The sequence below is a fragment of the Nannobrachium achirus genome (assembly GCF_963921795.1).
Source record: "Nannobrachium achirus genome assembly, chromosome: 18".
Taxonomy (NCBI): Eukaryota; Metazoa; Chordata; class Actinopteri; order Myctophiformes; family Myctophidae; genus Nannobrachium; species Nannobrachium achirus.
The window spans coordinates 17943415-17966244 of NC_137825.1; the positions used below are offsets into that span (position 1 = coordinate 17943415).

A 22830-nucleotide genomic window follows, 5' to 3' on the forward strand; every position below is an offset into this window, starting at 1 on the left:
TGTGTTCAGTTTACAGTAGCGAAGTGTGCTATTATTTTTTATAGCAATCGGCCAAATGGTGGCGCTGTAGGAAGCCTTCGAAAGTGCGATCTTTGAACAGGTATAGCTCATGCTGTGTTATACATACAGCCATGAAACCTGTATACACTTATGCGTCTCCTCATGCCGAACAACTTTTACCCTCTAACTTTTGACCTCTGACCTTTAGGTCTCCCACAATTTGGAATTATATGAAAAACAGTAAAAATCTATCTCCTCCTGGGATTTTCGCGTCAAGTGCACAAACTTTTTTCACATGAACTTTGGACCAATACGGTCAGATTGATCAACCAGATTTTTTTTAAAGTGAAATATAATTTTTTAATGATTCAATCAATATTGCGGTTTTATGCAAATTATTCTTCGGCCTCTAAATCATACTTGCAAAGTTACACGTTCATGGCATTGGCAAAGATGTGGGGAGGGTTAGTCAAAGTATCACTGAAACCAATTTTATTCCAATCGGCCAAAGGGGGGCGCTATACGAAGCGTTTGAAAATTCAAACTTCAAACGGGCATAAGTCATGACTCGTTTTGTTTGAAGACATGCAACTTGTTACACGCGTGCTTTGACTCGAGCGGAAGACATCTGTGTCATTGTTAAGTAAGCTCCGCCCTTCGATTTTCCGCCATATTGAGCAGTTTGTAAAACGCGTAAACCCGCTTTTATTCTGGAATTTTCGCTCCACGTGCACAAAACTTTTTTTACGTGAACTTTGGACCGATATCTAAAGATCTGTCAGATCGGATTTCTTTAAAATTGAAACATGCTTTTTTAAATAAATTCAATGAATATTGCAGTTTTATGCAAATTATTCTTCTGCCTCTAAATCATACATGCAAAGTAACATGTTCATGGCATTTGGCAAAGATGTAGAGTGTTAGTCCAAATATCACTAAAACCAATCTTACCCCAATTGGCCAAAGGGGGGCGCTATATAATTTTGAGCAGTTTGTGAAACGCTTAAACCCGTTAGGATTTTTTTTAGCAATTTGCATGAAACATTCTACACACAATCTAAGGACCTTTATCTAATATGCCTATGAAGTGCACACACACACAAAAAAAAATGAATATAGCTGCAAGCAGCGATAAAGTGATCAAAGCCAAAAACACCTCAAATCATGAACACAGCCTGGGATGTGCGTGAAATCTTGCAAGCACATTCCCAATAGGTCAAGGAACAGATACCAACCTTCTCACATTGGCCTGTTATAGCGCCACCAGCGGGTCAACTTTTGCATAACACATTTTTGGAACAAAATGGACCAATCTTTGACGTCAGTAACGTCAAAGAGAGCACTGCCTGCGATCTTGACATTTTGTGCTTTTATAGCCATTGTTTTCTGGCTTGAAGCGAGCCCACAATTGTTTCGAAGGAACAATATTTTTCTAGTGGTGGTATAAGATCAGCAACAACACTAGTATATCGTCGTTGTCAGGTGGAAACCTCGTATCTCCAAATCTTTACGTTCTTTCGCAAAGTAAAGCCCTGCTTCATCATTCAGAGCAGCAGCAAGCAGCAGAGCAGCAGCAAGCAGCAGAGCAGCAGCAAGCAGCAGAGCAGCAGCAAGCAGCAGAGCAGCAGCAAGCAGCAGAGCAGCAGCAGGCTGTGCCCAAACAAATGGGTCTTAAATGACTGCTCTAGCTTTTAACATTTTATGATTTTAAGCAAGTAAGAGAGAAGCCGCTGACACTGACAGCTGGCATTAGTAAACACCTTCAACTAGCAGCGGCTAACTATAGCTACTGCTAACGCTAACATGCCGAGCGGGGCGGGTGGATCTGTCTGTCCTCGCTCAAAGCCGTGCATCTACAAGACAGAAGACGGAAAGGTAATAGTGGAGGATGAGCTCCTAAACTTCATCGCTATCAAAATGAGAACTCTGATGCATGATGAGGTGGTTCTGCTAGCCTCAAGCAACTTTCCGTCTGAATGGATCGAGGAATCCAAGCGGCTCCTGTTTGAGCTTTGCACGACCTCGATGCGAAATATTAAACACAAAGGCCCGCAGAAAGACACTAACAATATCAAAGACTGCCTCAAGGTGCTAAACGAGTGTGGGGAGGATACCCCCAGATTCGTGTCACACTTTCTTGACCAGCTTCCCCCTGTTGGATTCGGCAGTATCGATGCATCAGCGCTGCTCAGCAGGGTGACACAGCTGAGCTGGGAAATCTCAAAGGTGAGAGTTGCCCTGGACGCCCAGACAGGCGTAAATGAGAACATGGGGATGACTGCAGCGGCAATGGATCGCCGGTTGACGGACATCGAAAAGCTCTGTGGATCCTCTGGTCGGGCCCATGGGGCTGATGGGGGAGCAGCAGCAGCGACGGTCCAGTCCCGTGGATCCTCTGGTCGGGCCCACGGGTCTGATGAAGAGGCAGAGGCAGCAGCAGCGACGGTCCAGTCCCGGGGATCCTCTGGTCGGGCCCACGGGTCTGATGAAGAGGCAGCGGCGGTCCAGTCCCGTGGATCCTCTGGTCGGGCCAACGGGTCTGATGAAGAGGCAGCGGCAGCAACGGTCCAGTCCTGTGGATCCTCTGGTCGGGCCCACGGGTCTGATGAAGGAGCAGCAGCAGCGGCGGTCCAGTCTCGTGGATCCCCTGGTCGGGCCCACGGGTCAGCGATGGCATCACCACGGGCGCAGCTCTTGTCCCCACAGTGGAGCGATGTGGTGAAGAAAGGTCAGAGAAAGTCAGGGTCCCTGAAAGCAGCTGGGCCACTGAAACCTAACAAGCAAGCCCACTTGAAACGTGATCAGAGGAACGTGGGTATAATTGGAACTGGTACTGAAAGTAGCATTGGGGTAGTTAGAACCAAACTGGTGAAGGTGTATGCCACTAGATTCTCTCCCTCTCTCGAAGCGGACGTGTTACGTGCTTATCTGTCTGTGAAATTGGATAACAAAACTGTGACTTGTCGTAAGATCGAGTCGGACCGCAGCAGGTATAGTTCTTTCCATATTACCTCTGAATGTGACAATGTTGCTGACATGTATAAGCCAGAGCTCTGGCCTGCTGGAACACTCGTTCGCCGTTACTATGAGGCTCGTGGTCCCAAAGTATCTGGTGAGGGGGGGGATGAGATGAACTGCCATGGTACAACTGCAGCTCCACGTGGGAGCCAGTCTGCAATGTAGCTGCTGTGTTATGATCTTATTTCAAAATGAACATCTCTCTTGTATCCTATAATGCGCGAGGGCTACGAGTAGGCCACAGTGAAACAGATAAATCACGCCGAGTTATTGTTGACAAACTGTTTGAAAGATGTGATATTCTGTGTGTTCAGGAGACGCACCTGTCCAAACAAGACCTGGAACATTTAAACACCGTTCATGCTGACTTTCATGGGGCGGGTGAGTCCACAACTGACCTAAGCACAAAAGTGGTCAGGGGGAGGATCCCAGGCGGTGTAGCCATAATGTGGAACAAAAAATATGATCAACTAGTTAAAGTGATTAGAGTGGGAGCTGACTGGGCTATTGGGATTGAGCTGAGTTGTAATAACAAGAAGCTAATTATATTGAATGTTTATATGCCATATGAATGCACTCAGAATGAGGATGAGTACCTTTGTAGGCTGGCTTTTATTTTGTCCTTTATTCAGGACAACTCATCCTCATGTATATATATAGTTGGTGATATGAACGCCGATGTAACTAGTGCAAACTCTATGTTTGGTAAACATTTGATCCAGTTCTGGATAGATAGTGGACTGATCCTATCGAGTAAAATTCTCCTGCCAGAGGATAGCTTCTCATATGTCAGCGAGGCTTGGCACACCACGTCCTGGCTTGACCACTGCCTTTGTACAGTAGATGCTCATGACATCATTAAAAGTATTAAGATAGACTATGAGCTAGCTACCAGCGACCACATGCCCTTTTACATGGTATTAAACACAGGCAATCTTCCAGTGTTGATGCCTGTGGAAAATGGTACTGGTATTAGAAAAATTGACTGGACTAAACTGTCTAAAATGGAGCTTGAAAAATATGCCGCTCTTACTGATACATTGCTGGGAAATATTAACATCCCAAAAGATGCCCTGTTATGTCGGGATATGAACTGTGTGAATGAGCATCACAGAAAGGAGCTTTCCTCCATGTATGACGCAATAGTGGACGCTCTCTGTAGGTCAAGTAGATCGCTATACAAACAGAGGAATAAAGTGAGTAATGATAAACCTGGGTGGAATGAGCACGTAGAAGAGCTTCATGTTGAGGCCCGTGCTACGTTCAAAAAGTGGGTCGAGTCTGACAAGCCGAGGCAGGGTCCTGTGGTTGAAAATAAGAAATGTGCTAATGCCAATTTTAAACGTGCACTTCGTTTCATCAAAAGAAATGAAAAAACAATGAGAGCTGATTCAATGGCAAAGAAGCTACAGAATAACAGTGTCAATGACTTCTGGAAAGAGGTTAAGCATATTGGTAATTGTAAAACATCTCTCCCTTCAAACATAGATGGTGTCTGTGGCCCAACTGAAATTGCTCAGCTCTGGAAAAAGAAATATGAAGAGCTATTCAACTGTGTTAAGAGTAAGCTTTTTTTAGTGGATAATGTAGATTTTAATGAGGATGCAATTGTCAGCCCTGTAGAAGTCCATGAGACTATACTGAAACTGGGTAACAATAAGACCTGTGGTCCAGACAACATTACTGCTGAACACATCAAATTAGCCAGTGGGAGACTGTGCCCTCTTGTGGCCATGTGTTATACAGGGCTCTTTGTACACGGGTTCCTTCCAGACTCGCTGCTTGTTGGCATCCTGGTACCTGTCATAAAAGATAAAGTGGGTAAGCTCTGTAGTTCTGATAATTACAGGCCGATAGCCCTGGCCAGTGTTCTGTCCAAACTGTTGGAGTCACTCATCTTGAGTAGAATTGAGAGGTTTGTTTTATCTGCTGACAACCAATTTGGCTTCAAGCGTAAACTTGGCACTGACCTTTGCATATTTGCACTAAAGGAAATTTTAGAAAGCTATAACAGGCATAACTCCTCCATGTTTATGTGTTTTATTGATGCATCCAGAGCATTTGATCGTGTTAATCACGAGAAATTATTTTTTAAATTGGCCAAAAATGGGGTCCCTCGTTTTTTAGTTAGAATCTTGGTGTACTGGTATGCTCATCAAACATTGAGGGTGAAATGGGGGAATGTTACATCCACTCCCTTTCATGTGTCCAACTCTGTCCGTCAGGGTGGAATACTGTCACCAATTTTATTTAATCTGTATATGAATGACTTATCTCTGTTTTTAAATGCCTCAACATGACGGGTTGTAGGGTGGGTGATGTGACCATCAATCACCTTATGTATGCGGATGATTTGGTCATATTCAGCCCATCTACTGCTGGGCTCCAACAGCTACTAAGAATATGCTCGCAATATGGTGAGGATTTTGATATCATCTATAATGCAAAAAAGAGTAAGGTTATGGTTGTCAGAACCAGAGAAGACAGGCATTCAACCTTCCCAACGTTTTTACTGTCTGGCGCTGTTCTCAGTGTGTGTAATGAGATCACATACCTCGGCCACATTATTTCAGATGACCTCTCCAATGATATGGACATCTATAGGCAGCGACGAAAATTGTATGCTCAGGCAAATACACTATGTCGCAAATTCAGTATGTGTTCTGTACCTGTGAAGATTGCACTTTTTAAAGCGTATTGCACACCCCTTTATACTGCCCACCTGTGGTGTCGGTATAAGAAGGAGAGCATGAGAAGACTCACGGTGGCTTATAATGACAGTATGAGACTTCTGTTGGGAGCTCCGAGAAGCTCTAGTGCGAGCTCTATGTTTGTAAGCGTCGGGGTCCCAACTTGCTCTGCTGTTTTAAGAAACTTGATGTATAAATTTATGTGCAGAGTTTCTGAATCAGAAAATGTAATTATTGTTGCCGTGACTAACCCTGCATGCAGCTCGGTCAGATTCTCGTCCAGACTGTGGAAACACTGGCGGACATGTCTACATGCTAGACCATGAATGTCTATATAGACCTGTATGTTTTATTCTTTATTTTATTTTATTTTTTTTTTAGTTTTCTTGTTGTTGTATTTTATACTATGTGATATGGATCTCCCTGGGTCTGAAATAAAGAATCAATCAATCAATCAATCATTCAACGCCGTCTCACAAAAGTAGTGAAAACAGCAGATCTACAAGCACACAACTTTGTAGATCGGCTGTTTTCACTAGTTTAAATCATTTTTAAAATGACAAATGCAAAAAACGAACGGTTTTGGACATATAGGCCTACAAGATTTTCACCCGACAACGACGATATCTGAACTGTCGCTGGAGTAGCGGGAACACCACCGTCGTCCCCTGCAAAGCTGTGGCCCTCGGCTTGGTGCCCTAGACGTGATTCGGCCCTTGGGGAAAACTAATTGGAGAACCCTGCCCTAAGCACATGTTGATAGTGAAAGTGGTGACAGTAAGTGTGTCCGTGGGTTTTATACAGTACATACTGAACCACTGAAAAATACCAGTAAGACTCCCTAATCGAGAGATAACCGACCGCCACGTCGCATACACAAACTTTAGAAGGCAATCGTAGCCAATCAGGAGGGAATATGGGAAATGATCCATGCTGATGACATGACTTTAGGGATACTGTGTACCGCTTTGCGTGATTTTAGGCCAAAATCTGTAGGAGCAGTGGCCAAAAATGTTTTTTTCCCAAAAATCGGCCCGATGGTGGCGCTAGAGGAGGGCCATGTGAGAAATCAGGGGCGGAGGTTGTGAGCTGCCATCCAAGGAGTGTGTGAGCAAAGTTTGGCATCGATAGGGCCAACGGTGGCGGCGATAAGAGTAGGGTAAAAGTGTGACGTGATGTGACAGACGGACAGACAGACAGCCGGTGGAGCTTTTAATAGTTACGCGCACGCGCACGCGCACGCGCACACGCACACGCACACACACACACACACACACACACACACACACACACACACACACACACACACACTCTGTGTGTCTCTCCCTCCTCTACGTTGCACGGGGGAACTAAAACCTGATACTCTGGTTATGTTACCATGGTGATATTGATGAACTATGATTATGCAAAATGAAGAGGGGCAGAAAGCGACAACAGACATCACTCTGTGCGTAGCGTAGCGTGCAGGGGTGTCACAATGAGGGGTGGGGGGGGGGGGGGGGGGGGGGGGGGGTAGGGGAGTGGGACTGAGTTACTTGGGCCCTGCTATATAAATCTGCTATTTTTGAAAAGTCGTGAAAATGTGTGAAAATCTTTGAATATATGTATGTATTTGTAACTCAAATTTTGCAATTTTTTTCAAAAGTACCCAGGGCCCGGAATTTGGTGCGACACCCCTGGTGGCGTGGCATGGCATGCGTTCTTACGTGTATCCAGCCCAGTGTTAACAGGTTGTGTTGGTCCTGGAAGCTGAAGAGTTCCTCAACATTCTCCATGTCACAGAAATCAGGACCAGAACTTTGCTTTGGCACCACCACATGACTGAGGATCAACTCATTATGGGTCTGCAGACAGACAGACAGACAGACAGGGACAGGGACAGAGAGAGACAGAGACAGAGACAGACAGAAAGTCAGTCAGTCTGTTATTACAGACTGACCACGTTCCCCAGCTACCGGTAGTCACAGTGTTAATCACAATAGGTTTAACCACTTATTTACCTGTAATACTTTTTGGCTGTTCAAAAGTAGCTCATCTAGAAGCTTGTAGATCATGTTTCTTATTTTAATGTTCCAGCAGCATGTTGTCTTATTGTAATGTGGTCCTGTAGTTCAGTGGTTCTCAACCTTTTCAGGCCACGACCCCCCAAAATAATCATATTTTAACTGGGGACCCCCCACCCTGACGAGCACTAAGAGTTGAGGAATTGCATTTTAGTAAAACACTGTTCTGTTGCGAGGCGTTGTGAGAAAGTAGATCGGCTATTTTCACAATTTCTGCCTCTATTGTCCAATATATAATTTGGACAATGTTTAACTTCATTTTAGGGGTATTAAAAAGTCCTTAAATCGTTACTTTAGAAATGTGCAGATACCTTCTATGCAGTTAAACTTTATGTTGGTCTGTTTACTGTTGAGTGAGAGTGTTGCACATTAAGTGAATCATCTGGGGACCCCCCCAAAATAATTTGCACAGGTTGAGGACCACTGCTGTAGTTGCAGTAATAAGAGGATCATCTCACCAGTCTTCCACAGAGGATTCCACACGTCTCCAGTCCTCTGGTCGTGTTGGAGTCGGCTAGCAGCAGGAAACGATACGTCAAATCTCTGGGGATGATCACCCTCCTGAGACCCTCCGTACGAGGAGCTGCACAGCACGCGCACGCACGCACGCACGCACACACACACACACACACACACGCACACACACACACGCGCACACACACAGGACAGCAACAGCAGATTTAAGGCCATGATTAAACGGGAACGTTTCCATTATTGTTTTGGTGTCTTAACCAAAACGTCTATCGCGTTTACACCTCGTATTGGTTATGAATTCACGCAAAATGCTGTAGTGTCATGTTCCTGCCCTACAAAAATACGCGTCTCTGTGTGTCAATATGGTCGTATCAGCAGTCCCCAAATTATCGCCCTACTTGAACATCCTACACTACAGCCAGCGTCACAAAAAAGCATCCAAAGTAGCAAATCCACAAGCTCACACGCTGCGTTTTGAGCTTGTAGAGCTGCTACCTTTGCCGTTTTTTTATTTGAATCCTGAAAAGTAACAGTTTTGGACACGTGGTTTCCACCCAACAGAGACCCAACTAATCTCACGACTGAGGTTTTTTGTTAGCCCAGTCTGTGATTTGTCCTTTAGAATGATGTTTCTGTAGTATTACAGTATCATTCTAAAAACCTATGATTGCTACACATGCAACCAACCACGAATGAAATGTCAGAGACCATTAGGGTTCAATGTAGGAATGCTTGGAAATCAAAATTACAATTGAAGTAATAGAACATCTTTTGCTAGAGAATACTCTTAATAATCTTGTTAAATAATAATTGTATAATGTCTTAAATCAGTCATGGCATGACAGAGAACTTGAAACCATATGCTTTTCATAATAGAAAGATGCCGATGGAGGTGGTTTTGGGGGCATCTGGTGGCCTTCCCAGGGAGGTGTTCCGGGCTGGCACGCCCTGCTGGGAGGAGACCACGGGGAAGACTGGGGACCAGATGGATGGATGGGGGGGATTATATCTCCACACTGGCCTGGGGATGCCCTCGGGATTCCCCAGGCAGAGCTGGCTAATGTGTCACAGGGAAAAGGGAAGTATGGGATGGGATTCTCTGCTGTCCAAAACCATTCGTTTTGTGTTCATCATTTTGAAAATGATTTAAAATAATGAAAATAGATGCCTCGCACCGCGAGGCGTTGCGTGCTTGTAGATCTGCTATTTCTATATCAATTCTACTTACTTTACTTTATTTGTTTATTTAGACGGAAGAATAATGCTAAATTTCATCCGTAGTCCCCACACAAAACAACACAAAACATACCAACAACAGTAACCTTACATCAAGGGAAGGCATTTAGAACACCTACATACAAGTACTATACTATTCCACCTGTATTAGTAAAAGGATAATTAAAAACTATACTATACATACATGTGCTATACTATTAAGACTATTAAAACAATACATGGTCACACGTTTGATTGTCAAGTAAACATTTCTTTGGTTATACTTGAACAATGGAAATGACAAACAGTCTCTTATTGTTAGAGGTAGGTCATTCCAGATTGAACAGCACTGGACTGAAAGGGTGTTATTTCCAAAAGCAGTTGCCCGGTATGGCACTTCGCAGTCTCCTCTAGCGATTTCCCTAGTGTTAAGTCCTCTATCAAGTACAGAGTGAGTGAACACACACACACACGTGCGTGCGTGCGTGCGTTTGATGAATTCCCTTAGGGGAGGCGGGCATAGACCATTTAGGGTCTTATATATGATACTATCAATAAATATAATCTGTCACCAGTGCATATTTTTGTGATTGTGTTTTTCACGGGACGAAGGCGGTATGAACAGTGAACGTGGGCGCATCGTTTGAACGGATCATTACTGTGAACGTGAACGAAATGATCAGTTCACTGAAATGAACGGGATTGCCCATCACTAGTGTGTGTGTGTGTGTGTGTGTGTGTGTGTGTGTGTGTGTGTGTGTGTGTGTGCGTGCGTGCGTGCGTGCGTGCGTGCGTGCGTGCGTGCGTGCGTGCGTGCGTGCGTGCGTGCGTGTGTGTGTTCACTCACTCTGTACTCCAGTGAGTGTGGGGGTGGGTCTGTTGAGAGGGCGAGGCGGAGGCTTATTCCTGTTAGGGTCCGCCCCCGGGGTGCGTACGTGATTTCTGATTGGCTGCTGGGACAGACAAGAGCCGTCCGTCACCTCAGGCACTTTGGCTTCCACCTGAGAAAAGAGGTAGGAAGGAGTATACACGTTACAGTTTGTTTAACCCTGTAGATCGGCTATTTTCACAATTTCTGCCTCTAATATTTGACAATTTGGCCAATGTTTAATTTGTCATTTTTAGAGGTATTAAAAAGTCCTTACAGTAAATTGTCACTTTAGAAATGTTTAATTTAATCATCTGGGGGCACCCCCAAAATAATTTGGGGACCCCGCTGGGGGTCCCGACCCCCAGGTTGAGAACCACTGCTTTAACACACCTTTTGCCCCGCCTCCTCGTCTCTCCTATTGGCCTGCTCCTGGCGCCGCAACTGGTCCTCGAAGTAGCGGAACTGTTCCGATTCGATCTGCGCCCGCCGCAGAGACGCCACCCTCTGCCTCTCCTCCTCCAATAGGGAGAGACGCCGTCTCTCCGCCTCCAATAGGGAGAGACGCTGTCTGTCCTCGTCCAATGGCGAGGCACGCTGTCTGTCCTCGTCCAATAGGGAGAGATGCTGGAGCTGTTGGCCACACCCATCCACCAACCCTGAATGGCTCTGTGCAGAAACGGAACACACGCGTCAATCAACAGAGCCTCTAATCCAGGGGTCTTCAACAGGGGGTCCAGGACCCCTAGGGGGTCCTCCAAATCTTTGTGTGACAGAAACTTTTTTTCTCCTTTTTTTATATTAACCACTTGAACCCTAGCGTCCAAATTCTGAGAACTTTAGCCAAAAATAGCCGATCTACAAGCTCACAACGCCTCTAGCATACTGTAAAGCAAGACCATTGTTCAAACTTGTGTTTATATTTTATTTTGTCATTTTACATGTCTTGCTGTTGTTCTGTGTGTTTGTGACAAACAATAAAAAATTTATAAAATACTGTTAAAGATAGAATACAGAAACCAATCTTTACCCTCTTGGTCACTCGCTACAACCACCGTAAATATTACCCAATCGCTGCCGCACAATCCATTCCATAGTATATATACAGTACTAGTAAACCCGCCTCAGGGCGACATGCGACCTAAGGGCGAGGTTGCGCCATGTCTTGGCCATCTGGCCAGTGATGTATATCGGACCAGTTAACCATATATGGAGATCCCTGGTACCCATATATGGAGATCCATGTACTGTATATGCAGATATGCTGTGAGAGCCCAAACATGCTTACTCAGTTATTCGTTATGTGAAAGTCCTATGACGTCTATGACATATATATATATTTTTTTATTATATAATTTTCATCCCACGGTTTTGCAACCCATTTTCTCACCCAGTGCCAACTACCTAACCTGTAGTCCTGGTTTCCGCTCTCCCCCTGCCATGCCAGGGGAATTGGGGAGCACCTGGCTGGCTAGGGGGAGGTAGTATAGAAACCAGGACTACTGCATGTTTTTGTGAGGGCATCTACCCTAGGAGACATGGGGAGAACATGCAAACTCCACACAGAAAGGCCCTATCGCCAACCCCACCTAGGGTGTAGGTGCTGATGATGCGGAGGGAGGAACACACCCCCAGCGCCCACAGCATCCCCTGCCGGGAATTGAACCCAGGACCTTCTAGCTGTGAGGCGAAGCGCTAACCACTGCGCCACCGTGCCCCGTGACGTCTATGACATCTGACATCATGACCGAATATAGCAACGTATAGGACGTATAGGACATTCACGAGATCTGCCATCAGATCTGGGGGGGACCTGGGCCCACCCCCCAGGTCCCAGGGTGGAAAGCTGGACGTCCAAAACTGTTAGCTCACAACGCGCTGTGAGCTTGCAGATTTGCTATTTTTGGCTAAAGTTCTCTGAATATGGACGCTAGAGTTCAAGGGGTTCATATAAAAAAGGAGAGAAAAAGGTTTCCATCACACCAAGATTTGGAGGACCCCCTGTAGTAACTCTGAGGATCCTCTAGGGCAGGGGTTTTCAAAGTAGGTGACGGGGCACCCTGGGGTGCCGCGGCGGCAGTCCAGGGATGCCGTGAGATCATTTGATAATATTTGGGATTTATTGGGATTTATTTGTGCTTGTAGATCTGCTGTTGTCACTAGTTCAGTACATTGTATAGATGATAAATACAAAACGGTTTTGGACATACAAGGTTTCCACCCGACAATGATGATAAGCTATAAATATAAGGTGCTGGGAGTGAAAATTATAATGTAGGGGTGCCTCGGATTAAAGCAATATTTATGGGGTGCCCTGAGACAAAAAAGTTTGGGAACCCCTGCTCTAGGGGTCCCGGGCCCCCTGTTGTAATGGGAATGGGGTAGGGGAAGAAACGGGGGGTTGTGTGCAGGTCCCACACCCCCTGGAGTCAATAGTACTTCCCGCAGATATGCGCGAACACACACACACACACACACACACACACACACACACACACACACACACACACACACACACACACACACACACACACACACACACACACACACACACACACACACACACACACACACACACACACACACACACACACACACACACACACACATCACACACACACACACACACACACACACACCTGAGCTCTGAGGTATTCTGTGTGTTCCCTGTTATATTTCTCCTGCAGCAGCCTTTTCAGTTCCTCCTTACGAGGAAACGCCACCTCTTGAAGTTTCTGAAGAGCGAGAGAGAGAGAGAGAGAGAGAGAGAGGGGCAGAGAAACAGAGTGATATAGAGAAACAGAGAGAAAGCAACAGAGAATGAAGGCGAGAGCGAGACAGAAAGTGACAGAGAAAGCAATAGAGATAAAGAGATAGACGGAGGCAAAAGGCGTGTGAAAGACAAAAATAAAATACATGTTATTTTGTTGAGGATCAACGTGTCCCATGTCTTCTTCACTGAAGCAAACATTTAGGCTTCGGGGTTTTGGTGGCCAACTTCTTTCATGCGGGAAATTAAATGTGATTGTGTTGCTTTAATAACATCACTAAGGACTTGTGTGCAAAGGCTGTTATTAAAACACTGTTGGTAAAAAAAGTGTTTGGTGAAACAGAGTTGAGTGGAAGGATGAGCCATTTGATTTGAGTTGAGATTATGTTATGTAAGGAAACTTGATTTTGGTCCATTATAAATCCCCTTTAATAATACGAATTTGTATTGTGTTTTATATCATCTTCATCATTGATTAGTCACCTTTACAACAAGGTGCAGGTTGTAAGCATCAGGCATTCGAGGCATGAGCTACACAGCCAAACGTGTGGGTAGCGCTGACCAAAGATTTACCAAAATGGCCTGCAATACTGTTCTGCTGGCATTCACTCTCGTTTTGGGCTTCCCTGAAACTGAGCTTAAAATGAACAAAGTGTAAAAATGGCAAATATGTGTTGTTTTTTCTTTTCCTTATTACTGTGGGAGAGTGCAATCATTCAATGCACCAAGCAACTAAGGTGAATACAAACAGAACACTATTGCAGGCCTGCCAGGCCATTTTGACGGATTTTGGATGGGCGCTACCCACATGTTTGGCTGTGCTACTCATTCCACGAATGCCAAATTCTTACAAGCTGTACCTCGTTGTGAAGGTGACTAATCAACGATAAAAATTATATAAAACTCTATGCCAATTGGTATTATTAAAGGGGAGATATAATGGAACGAATCAAGTTTCCTTACTTTTTGTGCTTAGTTTTTATATATACGCATCGCTTCGTGCCACGTTTCGCACCACGTTTCGAGGTTATAGATCTGCGACTTTTGATGCTTTTGTGTGACGCTGTAGTATGATCAAGTAGGACATGTATTTACAAATAAACACAAAAGGTTAAACTATGGAGATAGGAGGTTTCTTTCTGACAGCAACAATATACTAGGTTTGAACAGTGACTGAACAGTAGGGCATTCACGAATAGTGATTTTTAGTATTCGGATTATTCGACCTCAAAGTATTCGAATAGTCGAATATTCGACAGGACTGGCCAAACTGTCAAATATTAAGTACAAGAGGCGAACATTGTGAAAATAGCCGATCTACATGCTACATTTTCACAATATTTACCTGCGGAACCAAGTCACATTAAATGCAATACCTACAGTTCCAAATGCTTGTCAGGGTGGGGGTCCCCAGTTCAAATATGTTTATTTTGGAGGTCACGGCCTAAAAAGTTTTGAGAACCCCTGGTATAAAGCATTAAAGAATTCATCCACCAGGTGACCAGGGGCATTGACAACTCATTCTTATGACTTCCTATCTAGCCAAGCTTTATCAACTATATATTTTTAAAGAGAAAAAAAAAAGCAAATATTCGACTTCGGTGAACAACGTCAAATAGTGACTTTGATAGTCGAATATTCGAATATTTGGTGAATGCCCTACTGTACAGTATGTACCTTCATGATGATATACTAGGTTTGAACAGTGACTGTACGTACCTTCATGATGAGCTGCTTCTCTGGAACATTACACTGCTGGTAGTCTCTGTGTCGAGGCAACTTCTCTACGAACAGACTGCTCGCACGCATGCACACGCACAAACACACACAAGCGTGCGGCCACGCACGCACACACACGCACACACACACACACACACACACACACACACACACACACACACACACACACACACACACACACACACACACACACACACACACACACACACACACACACACACACACACACACACACACACACACACACACACACACACACACACACACACACACACACAGAGAGAGTTAGCAGACAAAATCTGTCAGATAATGTAATAATGTACAGCGACTATTACCAATTATAAACCTATTGTAGAGAGAGAGGAGACAGATAAGAATAGAGTAGACAGACAGATGATATCAAGTAGAGCAGGCAGATGAGCAGTGCGGGCAGACAGACATACAGCACAGAGCAGACAGACATACAGCACAGAGCACACAGACATACAGCACAGAGCACACAGACATACAGCACAGAGCACACAGACATACAGCACAGAGCACACAGACACAGGTAGAGCAGACAGACATACGGATTACACAGACAGACACACAGATCAGACAGGGTAGAGGACAGGGTAGAGCAACTTTCAACGGGCCTTACGTAGCACTCGCCTGCCCTCAAAGACCATACATGAAAGCTAGATGGCATTTTTAGGTTTTATATAAAGTGCTTTACTGATTAGGTGCTTGGTCTGCCTACGTTATAATAATTATTATTATTATTATTTTCCATGCATTTGATGTATTGATGTTGATGTGTTGATGCCTTGCTTATTGTATTGATGTATTACCTTGCTTATTCTAAGTCGCTCTGGATTAAGAGAGTCTGCTAAATGCCTAAATTGTAAATTGCCTGTTCTACCACTTTCTGTGGTCACATGTTCAGATACTGGATTCTGGGGTTGAATTCGTTCAACTGTTATGCCACCAGAATGTGGAATGTTCTGCCATCGCTCAAGGATGTCACAAGGGGGGGGGAAAAGTGGGACTGAGTTACGAGGGCCCAAGGTGGAGGGGCCTTAATTGTTTTATACTTTAGCTATTGAAAAATAGCAGATATACAAGCTCATAGCGCGGCACTCGAGCCTGTAGATCTGCTATATTTGAAAAGTCCTGAAAATGTGTGCAAATCTTAATATATATTCGTGACTATATTATCGTGACTACTAATTGAAGCAGAGGCCGAATTGCACGAAAGAGCCCTGATTTTATTATTATTTGCAGCTCAATACATATCATTGTCGGGGTCCTTCACATGAAAAGGTTTGAGCACAACTGACATAGAAACATAGGTTTTTCAAAAAACCTTAGAAGGATTTGAAATATTCAAAGACTTGCACAGATCTACACGATTTTTCAAAAATAGCAGATATACAATTTCACAGCGCGGCTATTTTTCAATAGTTAAAGCACAAAATGTGAGTGGATCCTTGTATCCAGGGCCCAGAATTTGGTGCGAAACCCCTGCCACCATGCAGCCATCAAAAGGTGTGACTCCCTACAAGTCACTACCCCCCTTCAAAAACACAAAAAAAGAGGACCTGCCAGAAACTACAACTCTTCTAAGCCACCAGAAATGACCCAATGTTTTCTGTACATATACTTTTATTGCTCCTAGTACTGATGACTTCTTGTATGTTATTTATTGTATGTCTTTAAATGTCTTGATGAATTGAATACTAATAATAGGAGTTGGGACCACAATGGCAACAAGCCCTTATATGGCTCCTTTTTATTACTGCAGGACCTTTTGCAAACTGCAAATAAAGCATAGAACCAATCAAAAACAGACACAGTGTGCAGGGACATGCTGGGCTCCTGATTCAGCCCGGGAAAAAGAGTTGGAGAGGCCCTCATTGCGCGCTATAGAGAGAGATCTCTCTATAGCGCTGCTGCTACTCAAAGATTTGACATTTCAGATCATGACAAGTGACAAGCCAGTGGGCCAATTACATGAGTTATATTTTGTCGTTGTCGGGTGGAAACCTTGTATGTCCAAAACCGTTTGTTTTATATTTATCATTTTAAAAATGATTTAAACTAGTGAAAACAGCCGATCTACAAGTGCGAGGCGTTGTGTGCTTGAAGATCTGCTGTTTTCACTACTTTTGTGCGATGGCCTTGTATGATGAAGCAGGGCTTTGCTTTGCGAAAGAATGTACAAATTTGAAACTTGGAGATAAAAGGTTTCTGCCCGACAGTGATGATTTACTTTGTTGGCCGGGGGGCAACAAAGTAAATTCAAGCCCGGGGGGCTTGAATGTTTTACTAATGGCCGGCCTGGACCGGCCGGGAATGAAACAGCCGTTCGGGAGTTGTCCCGCTTTTCCCAATGGCCAGCACGTCCCTGACAGTGTGTCAGAGTGTGTGTTCTCACGTGATGAACTTGTTGTAGAGGACGAAGGCGTTCTCCAGGCTGCCCTCCTCCAGGTAGACGGCGGCCATCCTCTCCATCTCCACCCCGGAGCGGAAGTAGCGGCGCGGCGTGACGTCCTCGTTGATGTCCACGCTGCACGCCATCTTCCCCAGCGCGCGCACGCGCTCCACCGCCGACACGGACACGTCCGTGTACTCCGGTTCCGCTGCCAGCTTCTTCTGTGGGGGAGCAGGGGACGGGGGACGATATGAAAATGTCATATCATTATTATCGTGACAAAAGAAATTGTGATTTTTTTTACACGATATTATCGCGGGGAAAAAGAGCAGACTAAGTACAGAGTGAAAGGTCAAGTTTATTAAGTATTGACGGTTCAAGTGGTTAAAGGAGGACTTCACCACTTTTCAACCTGTCTTCATATAATTGGTCCTCACTAAAAAATAGTTTTTTATAGTAGTTTCTTCCTCAGAGGAGGGTTGTGGGCATTTCAGAATCCCATCGTCTTGTGATATCATCGATTGGGAACCAAGCTAATATAAAATGCAGGCTTTCTATTCCTGAAAAGTTGCAATGTTAAAGTGGAAGCCATTGTTCTCGTGATAATAAAAATCTAAATATTTTTTTCAAAAATATTGATTTTTATTTATTTTGGAAAATGATGTCACAAGACTATGGATTTCTGAACTTCCCACAGCTCTCCTAAGAGACTTGGACCGAGTAGGAAATAATTGTGCTATTTTATTATGAACATTAGTGAGGACCTATTATATGAAGATAGGTTGAAAAGTGGCAAAGTCCTCCTTTAAATATCTGAAAACATAAATTGACATGAATCCAAAATACACTGATGGTTGTGCTGTCAAACAATGAAACTATAGTATATGGAATCTATGAACAGGTTGTGGGGGTCCCTGCTTCAACTCTCTCTCTCAACTAAGGGGTCCTTGTCCTGAAAACATTGAAGACCCCTGGTATGGACTGTAGCTTTATCTTGAACATCTCTCTCTCCCTGTAGGAGTTCATCTGTACATCTGCCCTCAGAGGGAGATAAGTGCTCCTCTATTCCCTATTCACTGGTGTGTGTGTGTGTGTGTGTGTGTGTGTGTGTGTGTGTGTGTGTGTGTGTGTGTGTGTGTGTGTGTGTGTGTGTGTGTGTGTGTGTGTGTGTGTGTGTGTGTGTGTGTGTGTGTCCTCCTCTATTCAGCAAAAAGAGGAGAAGACATCCGCTCCCTCCTCCTCTGAGGAAAGAGGGGATGTGATGAATGAATAGAGGAGTGGATGAATGGATGGATGGATGGATGGATGGATGGATGGATGAGGAAGGTGGAGCGATGGTTGAAAGACGATCATAATGGAGGGCAAGAGAGAGGAGAGAGAGAGGGGGTGAAGGGGAAAATTAACAGAAGCAGGCACGTGGACACATAGACATCAAAGGGGGCTTGAGACCCTGCCCTTTTATCCGTCTGTAATAAGTGCCCTCTCCAGACGAATGAATGCAGTTTTTTACTTTGGTGAAAGAAATGAAAACGCCCTCTTTCCATGCCATATCCGAAGGCAACATTCAAGAGAATTGCCTTGTATTGTCCAAACTCTCCTGAACTTGAATGAAGCATTTCATGTTGAAACGAATTGCCCTCTCTTTGTAGAAATCCATGCCGTTACGCCACATCTCCAGTATTCACTTGATTATGCTTGGTTCGGTGTGGTATCAAGCACCGAAAATAGCCATCCTCCAAGCGCTGCGACGCGCCGTGAGCTTGGAGGTATGCCATTTTCGATATTTTCACCAAAAGGCCCTTTTAGAAATGTCAGCCCCTGCCTCTCTAACATTCTCTGCACGTCCCTGGCCTGAACAGAAGAGAGGAGTAGAGTATACTGTATAACATTGTGTTATTGAATATTTATTATGGGTTTAACCTACTCTTTCCCAAACAGTGGGTTGGGAGTCTTGGGACCTAAATGTGGGTCGCAAACAAATATGCCTTTAGTTTTTGTTTCCTACGTTTGTTTTAAATTAATATTTCAAAGGTTTTTCAGAATATTACAGATGTGTATCCATTAATTAAGAGGTGAAACATATACTTGAATAAAAGGTAGTGAAAATAGCAGATCTACAAGCCCCACGACACGTCGCATTGCAACATTGTTGTGAGCTTGTAGATCGGCTATAGTTAGTGGTAATGAGTCATTACCATGACTCATGTTCAGATTGTAAATGACCGGGTTGTCAGATATAGCATAGTTGCCGGTAGGACGTAGCATGCAGAAGGAACATGTTATTCCATTCCGCTCCATCAGGCACCCCGGCTAACCAGGGGGAGGCAGTAGAGAGACCAGGAGGGTACCTGCTCTAGGGCAGTGGTTCTCAACCTGTGGGTCGGGATCCCCAAATTATTTGGGAGGGTCCCCAGATGATTAGCTTAATGTGCAACATTGTTTTCTCAACAGTAAAAAAGAACAACATAAAGTTTAAGTGTATAGAGGGTATCTGCACATTTCTAAAGTGACAATTTAAGGACTTTTTAATACCTCTAAAATGACAAATGAATCATTGGTCAATTATTAGAAATTGTGAAAAATAGCCGATCTACATGCTCACAATGACTCACAATGCGGGCCGTTGTGAGCATGTAGATCTGCTATTTTCACAATAGAACCGTGTTAATCAAAATGTAATCCCTCAACTCTTAATGTTCGTCAGGGGGGGGTGGGGGGGGGGGGGGGGACGCGGCCTGAAAAGGTTGAGAACCACTGCTCTAGGAGACACGGGGAGAACATGCAAACTCCACACAGAGAGGCCCTTTCAAACCGGCATCATCGTCATTACAGGCGACAGTGTGCAAACCCGTCACGCGGTGTCACGCGGTGAGCTTGTACACATCTGCTATTTCTGAACATTTTTTGAAAGAATCTTGAAAGCACTACTGGATAACACTAATGGATTAAGTGGTATCCTCTCTGAACTGAAACCTCTGATCACAGTGTAGTTTTATTGGCTCCATTAGTATTCTCTTAGCTCTCTCTCTCTCTCTCTCAGCCTCGCCCTCTCTCTCTCTCTCTCCCTCTCTCAGCTCTAGTTCCCCCAACATTCATTTAACCCTTTCATTTACTTCATCCTTCCTTAAATCTCCTCTCTCTGGACTCAGATGATCTTTTTATCCACTGTTCATACATGGCTGGGCATTATATGGAATATTTACCTATATCGAGGTACAGTATCAACATATGAGGTATACTGTACGTATCGACGAAGACGGCTTGAAATGAGCCATTGGTTTATGTGACAAATTAATTAACAGACACACTATGCATGCACATAGCACATGCATGCAAAAGAGCAGTCCGCCTGTAACCAGGTGTGGTCATTTCAATACAACCATTGTTGGGAAATGGAAATAAGGCATTTCATTTCTTTATTGTACGTGTACTGTGCAATGTGCATGCATGGATATGCTATTCATTATTTGGGTTAGGCAGGCAGTGGACCTAAAGCAGAAAAAAAACATTAAAAACGATATAATGCAATAGTTCTTACTAATATTTTGAGTAATATCGATATCGAGGTATTCAACAACGTTATCGAATATCGAAGGTTTTCCTATGTATTCCTCTATCCAGCCATCCACATTTCACTTCCAACCTTTTATGCATCAAGGCCAACTTGAAAACCTTGAAAGCGTTGGCTCATTGGGCTGTGTGCATTTTCAGAGCGTGTTCATTTTAATGATCAGTCAATCGATTGTTTTTCTCCTCAAGTCAATGGAACTAACATAGTACATTTTAAGTCTTAATTTGTTGGCATCACTGTGAAAACACATTTTCAAGGTTTTAAAGAGAAAAATACCATAAATTATTTTATATTAATGTTATAATTTCATAAAAATCGTAGTCTTTTCGGCTTTGTCGAGCGTTTTTTGCGAACACAATTGACCTGTATTCATGGGAGAGGGCGAGGAGGGTTGCACATAATCCTAGGGCAGGGGTCTTTCGTTTTCAGGCCGAAGGACCCCTTAGCTGAGAGAGAGATGAAGCAGGGACCCCCCACAACCTGTTCATAGATTCCATATAGTTTCATCGTTTGACAGCACCATCATCAGTGTATTTTGGATTCATGTCAATTCGTGTTTTCAGATATTTAACCACTTGAACCGTCAATACTTAATAAACTTGACCTTTCACTCTGTACTTAGTCTGCTCCATTTCCCCTCTACACCAAGCTCTTTGCCAAAAATAGCCGATCTACAAGCTCACAACGCCTCGCAGCGTGTTGTGAGCTTGTAGATCTGCTATTTTTGGCTAAAGTTCTCAGAATTCGGACACTAGGGTTCAAGTGGTTATTATAAAAAGGAAAAAAAGTTTGAGTGCTCGTCAGGGTGGGTGGGGCCAGTTAAAATGTGATTATTTGAGGGATCGAGGCCTGAAAAGGTTGAGAACCACTGTTTTATAACATGGCCATGTGTCATGGACTTGTCATGAACTTGTCATGGACATGGAGGACACATTGTGGGACAGTGGAGGGTGTGAGAACGGCATAGTGCTGAATGCCAACGCTGGCATGCAGATCCAGCAGCAGCAGTACGGTGGTGGGCTGAGGACAGATCAGCTGGCAGGAGAGCTGCTCCATCTGTAGCCTGCTGCTAGAAGCAGGTTCACTGGACTGAACCACTTATATAGCCTTGCAGTGCAGTTATAGCACACCGTCGCTGTCGGGGGAAAGAAGCCTCTTATCTCCAAATTTGAACCTTTTGTGTTTTCTTTTCGTACTTGATCATACAAACAATGTCACACAAAACCATAAAATGTAGCAGAAACGTATCAGGGTTTCAACTTCTACAATATACCATACATTTACATTAGATCCACTGATACATTTTTCATGTAGCAATAATTGGATTACTAGGCCAATACCCTCTGGGAACGATGTCCATTGGGAACTCGTGGACCTCTGGTTATGAAATACACATGGTACCCGGTGGCATACAGTATACCCATTGTACCCGTCTGTCTGTCTGTCTGTATGCGTGCCTTTTATGCCCAGTGTTACGCAACGGACTATGGGAACCTTAAGGCGCAACACAAAAAGTGGGACTCCCCTCTTTCCAGTTCCCAAGTATTTTAAAGTATTAATTTTAACCAATACATCCATAAATCAATGATAAACATGGCCAGCGACATTAACGTTTTCTGGCTTGTATTTCCATATATGTTGGCTCAGGAACTTCACTGTCTGTGTGTGCGTGTGTGTGTGTGTATACAGTACACGCACACACGCATGTGCGCGCGCGCACACAAACGCAAGCACATGTTACTCACCAGTGTGTTGAAGCTGAAGCCTTGTTCCATGGCGTATCACACGTGTGTGTGTGTGTGTGTGTGTGTGTGTGTGTGTGTGTGTGTGTGTGTGTGTGTGTGTGTGTCACAGCCGGTGGGCCCATCTGCCACCTCCCATGATGCCTTGCTGCAGGGAGACAAACAAAAAACAAAACAAGGAATCAATAGATATACAGACAGACAGACAGACAGACAGACAGACAGACAGACAGACAGACAGACAGTCTGTCTGAAAGTTAGAC

General features: G+C 44.2%; 1 protein-coding gene across 1 annotated transcript in view; it reads right to left on the reverse strand.

Moving 5' to 3' along the window:
- The window catches only part of LOC308303532 (AMSH-like protease), a gene marked incomplete at both ends in the record, with an annotated part of 28844 nt that extends 6244 nt beyond the window's left edge, over nt 1-22600 (reverse strand). Inside the window, 8 exons of the mRNA XM_080747920.1 lie at nt 7415-7552; nt 8230-8354; nt 10308-10461; nt 10722-10929; nt 12966-13063; nt 14818-14893; nt 17258-17475; nt 22571-22600. Coding sequence (XP_080604046.1) covers nt 7415-7552; nt 8230-8354; nt 10308-10461; nt 10722-10929; nt 12966-13063; nt 14818-14893; nt 17258-17475; nt 22571-22600 — 1047 coding nt within the window. The remainder of the gene's footprint in view (nt 1-7414; nt 7553-8229; nt 8355-10307; nt 10462-10721; nt 10930-12965; nt 13064-14817; nt 14894-17257; nt 17476-22570) is intronic.
- Nucleotides 22601-22830: the final 230 nt, after the last annotated feature.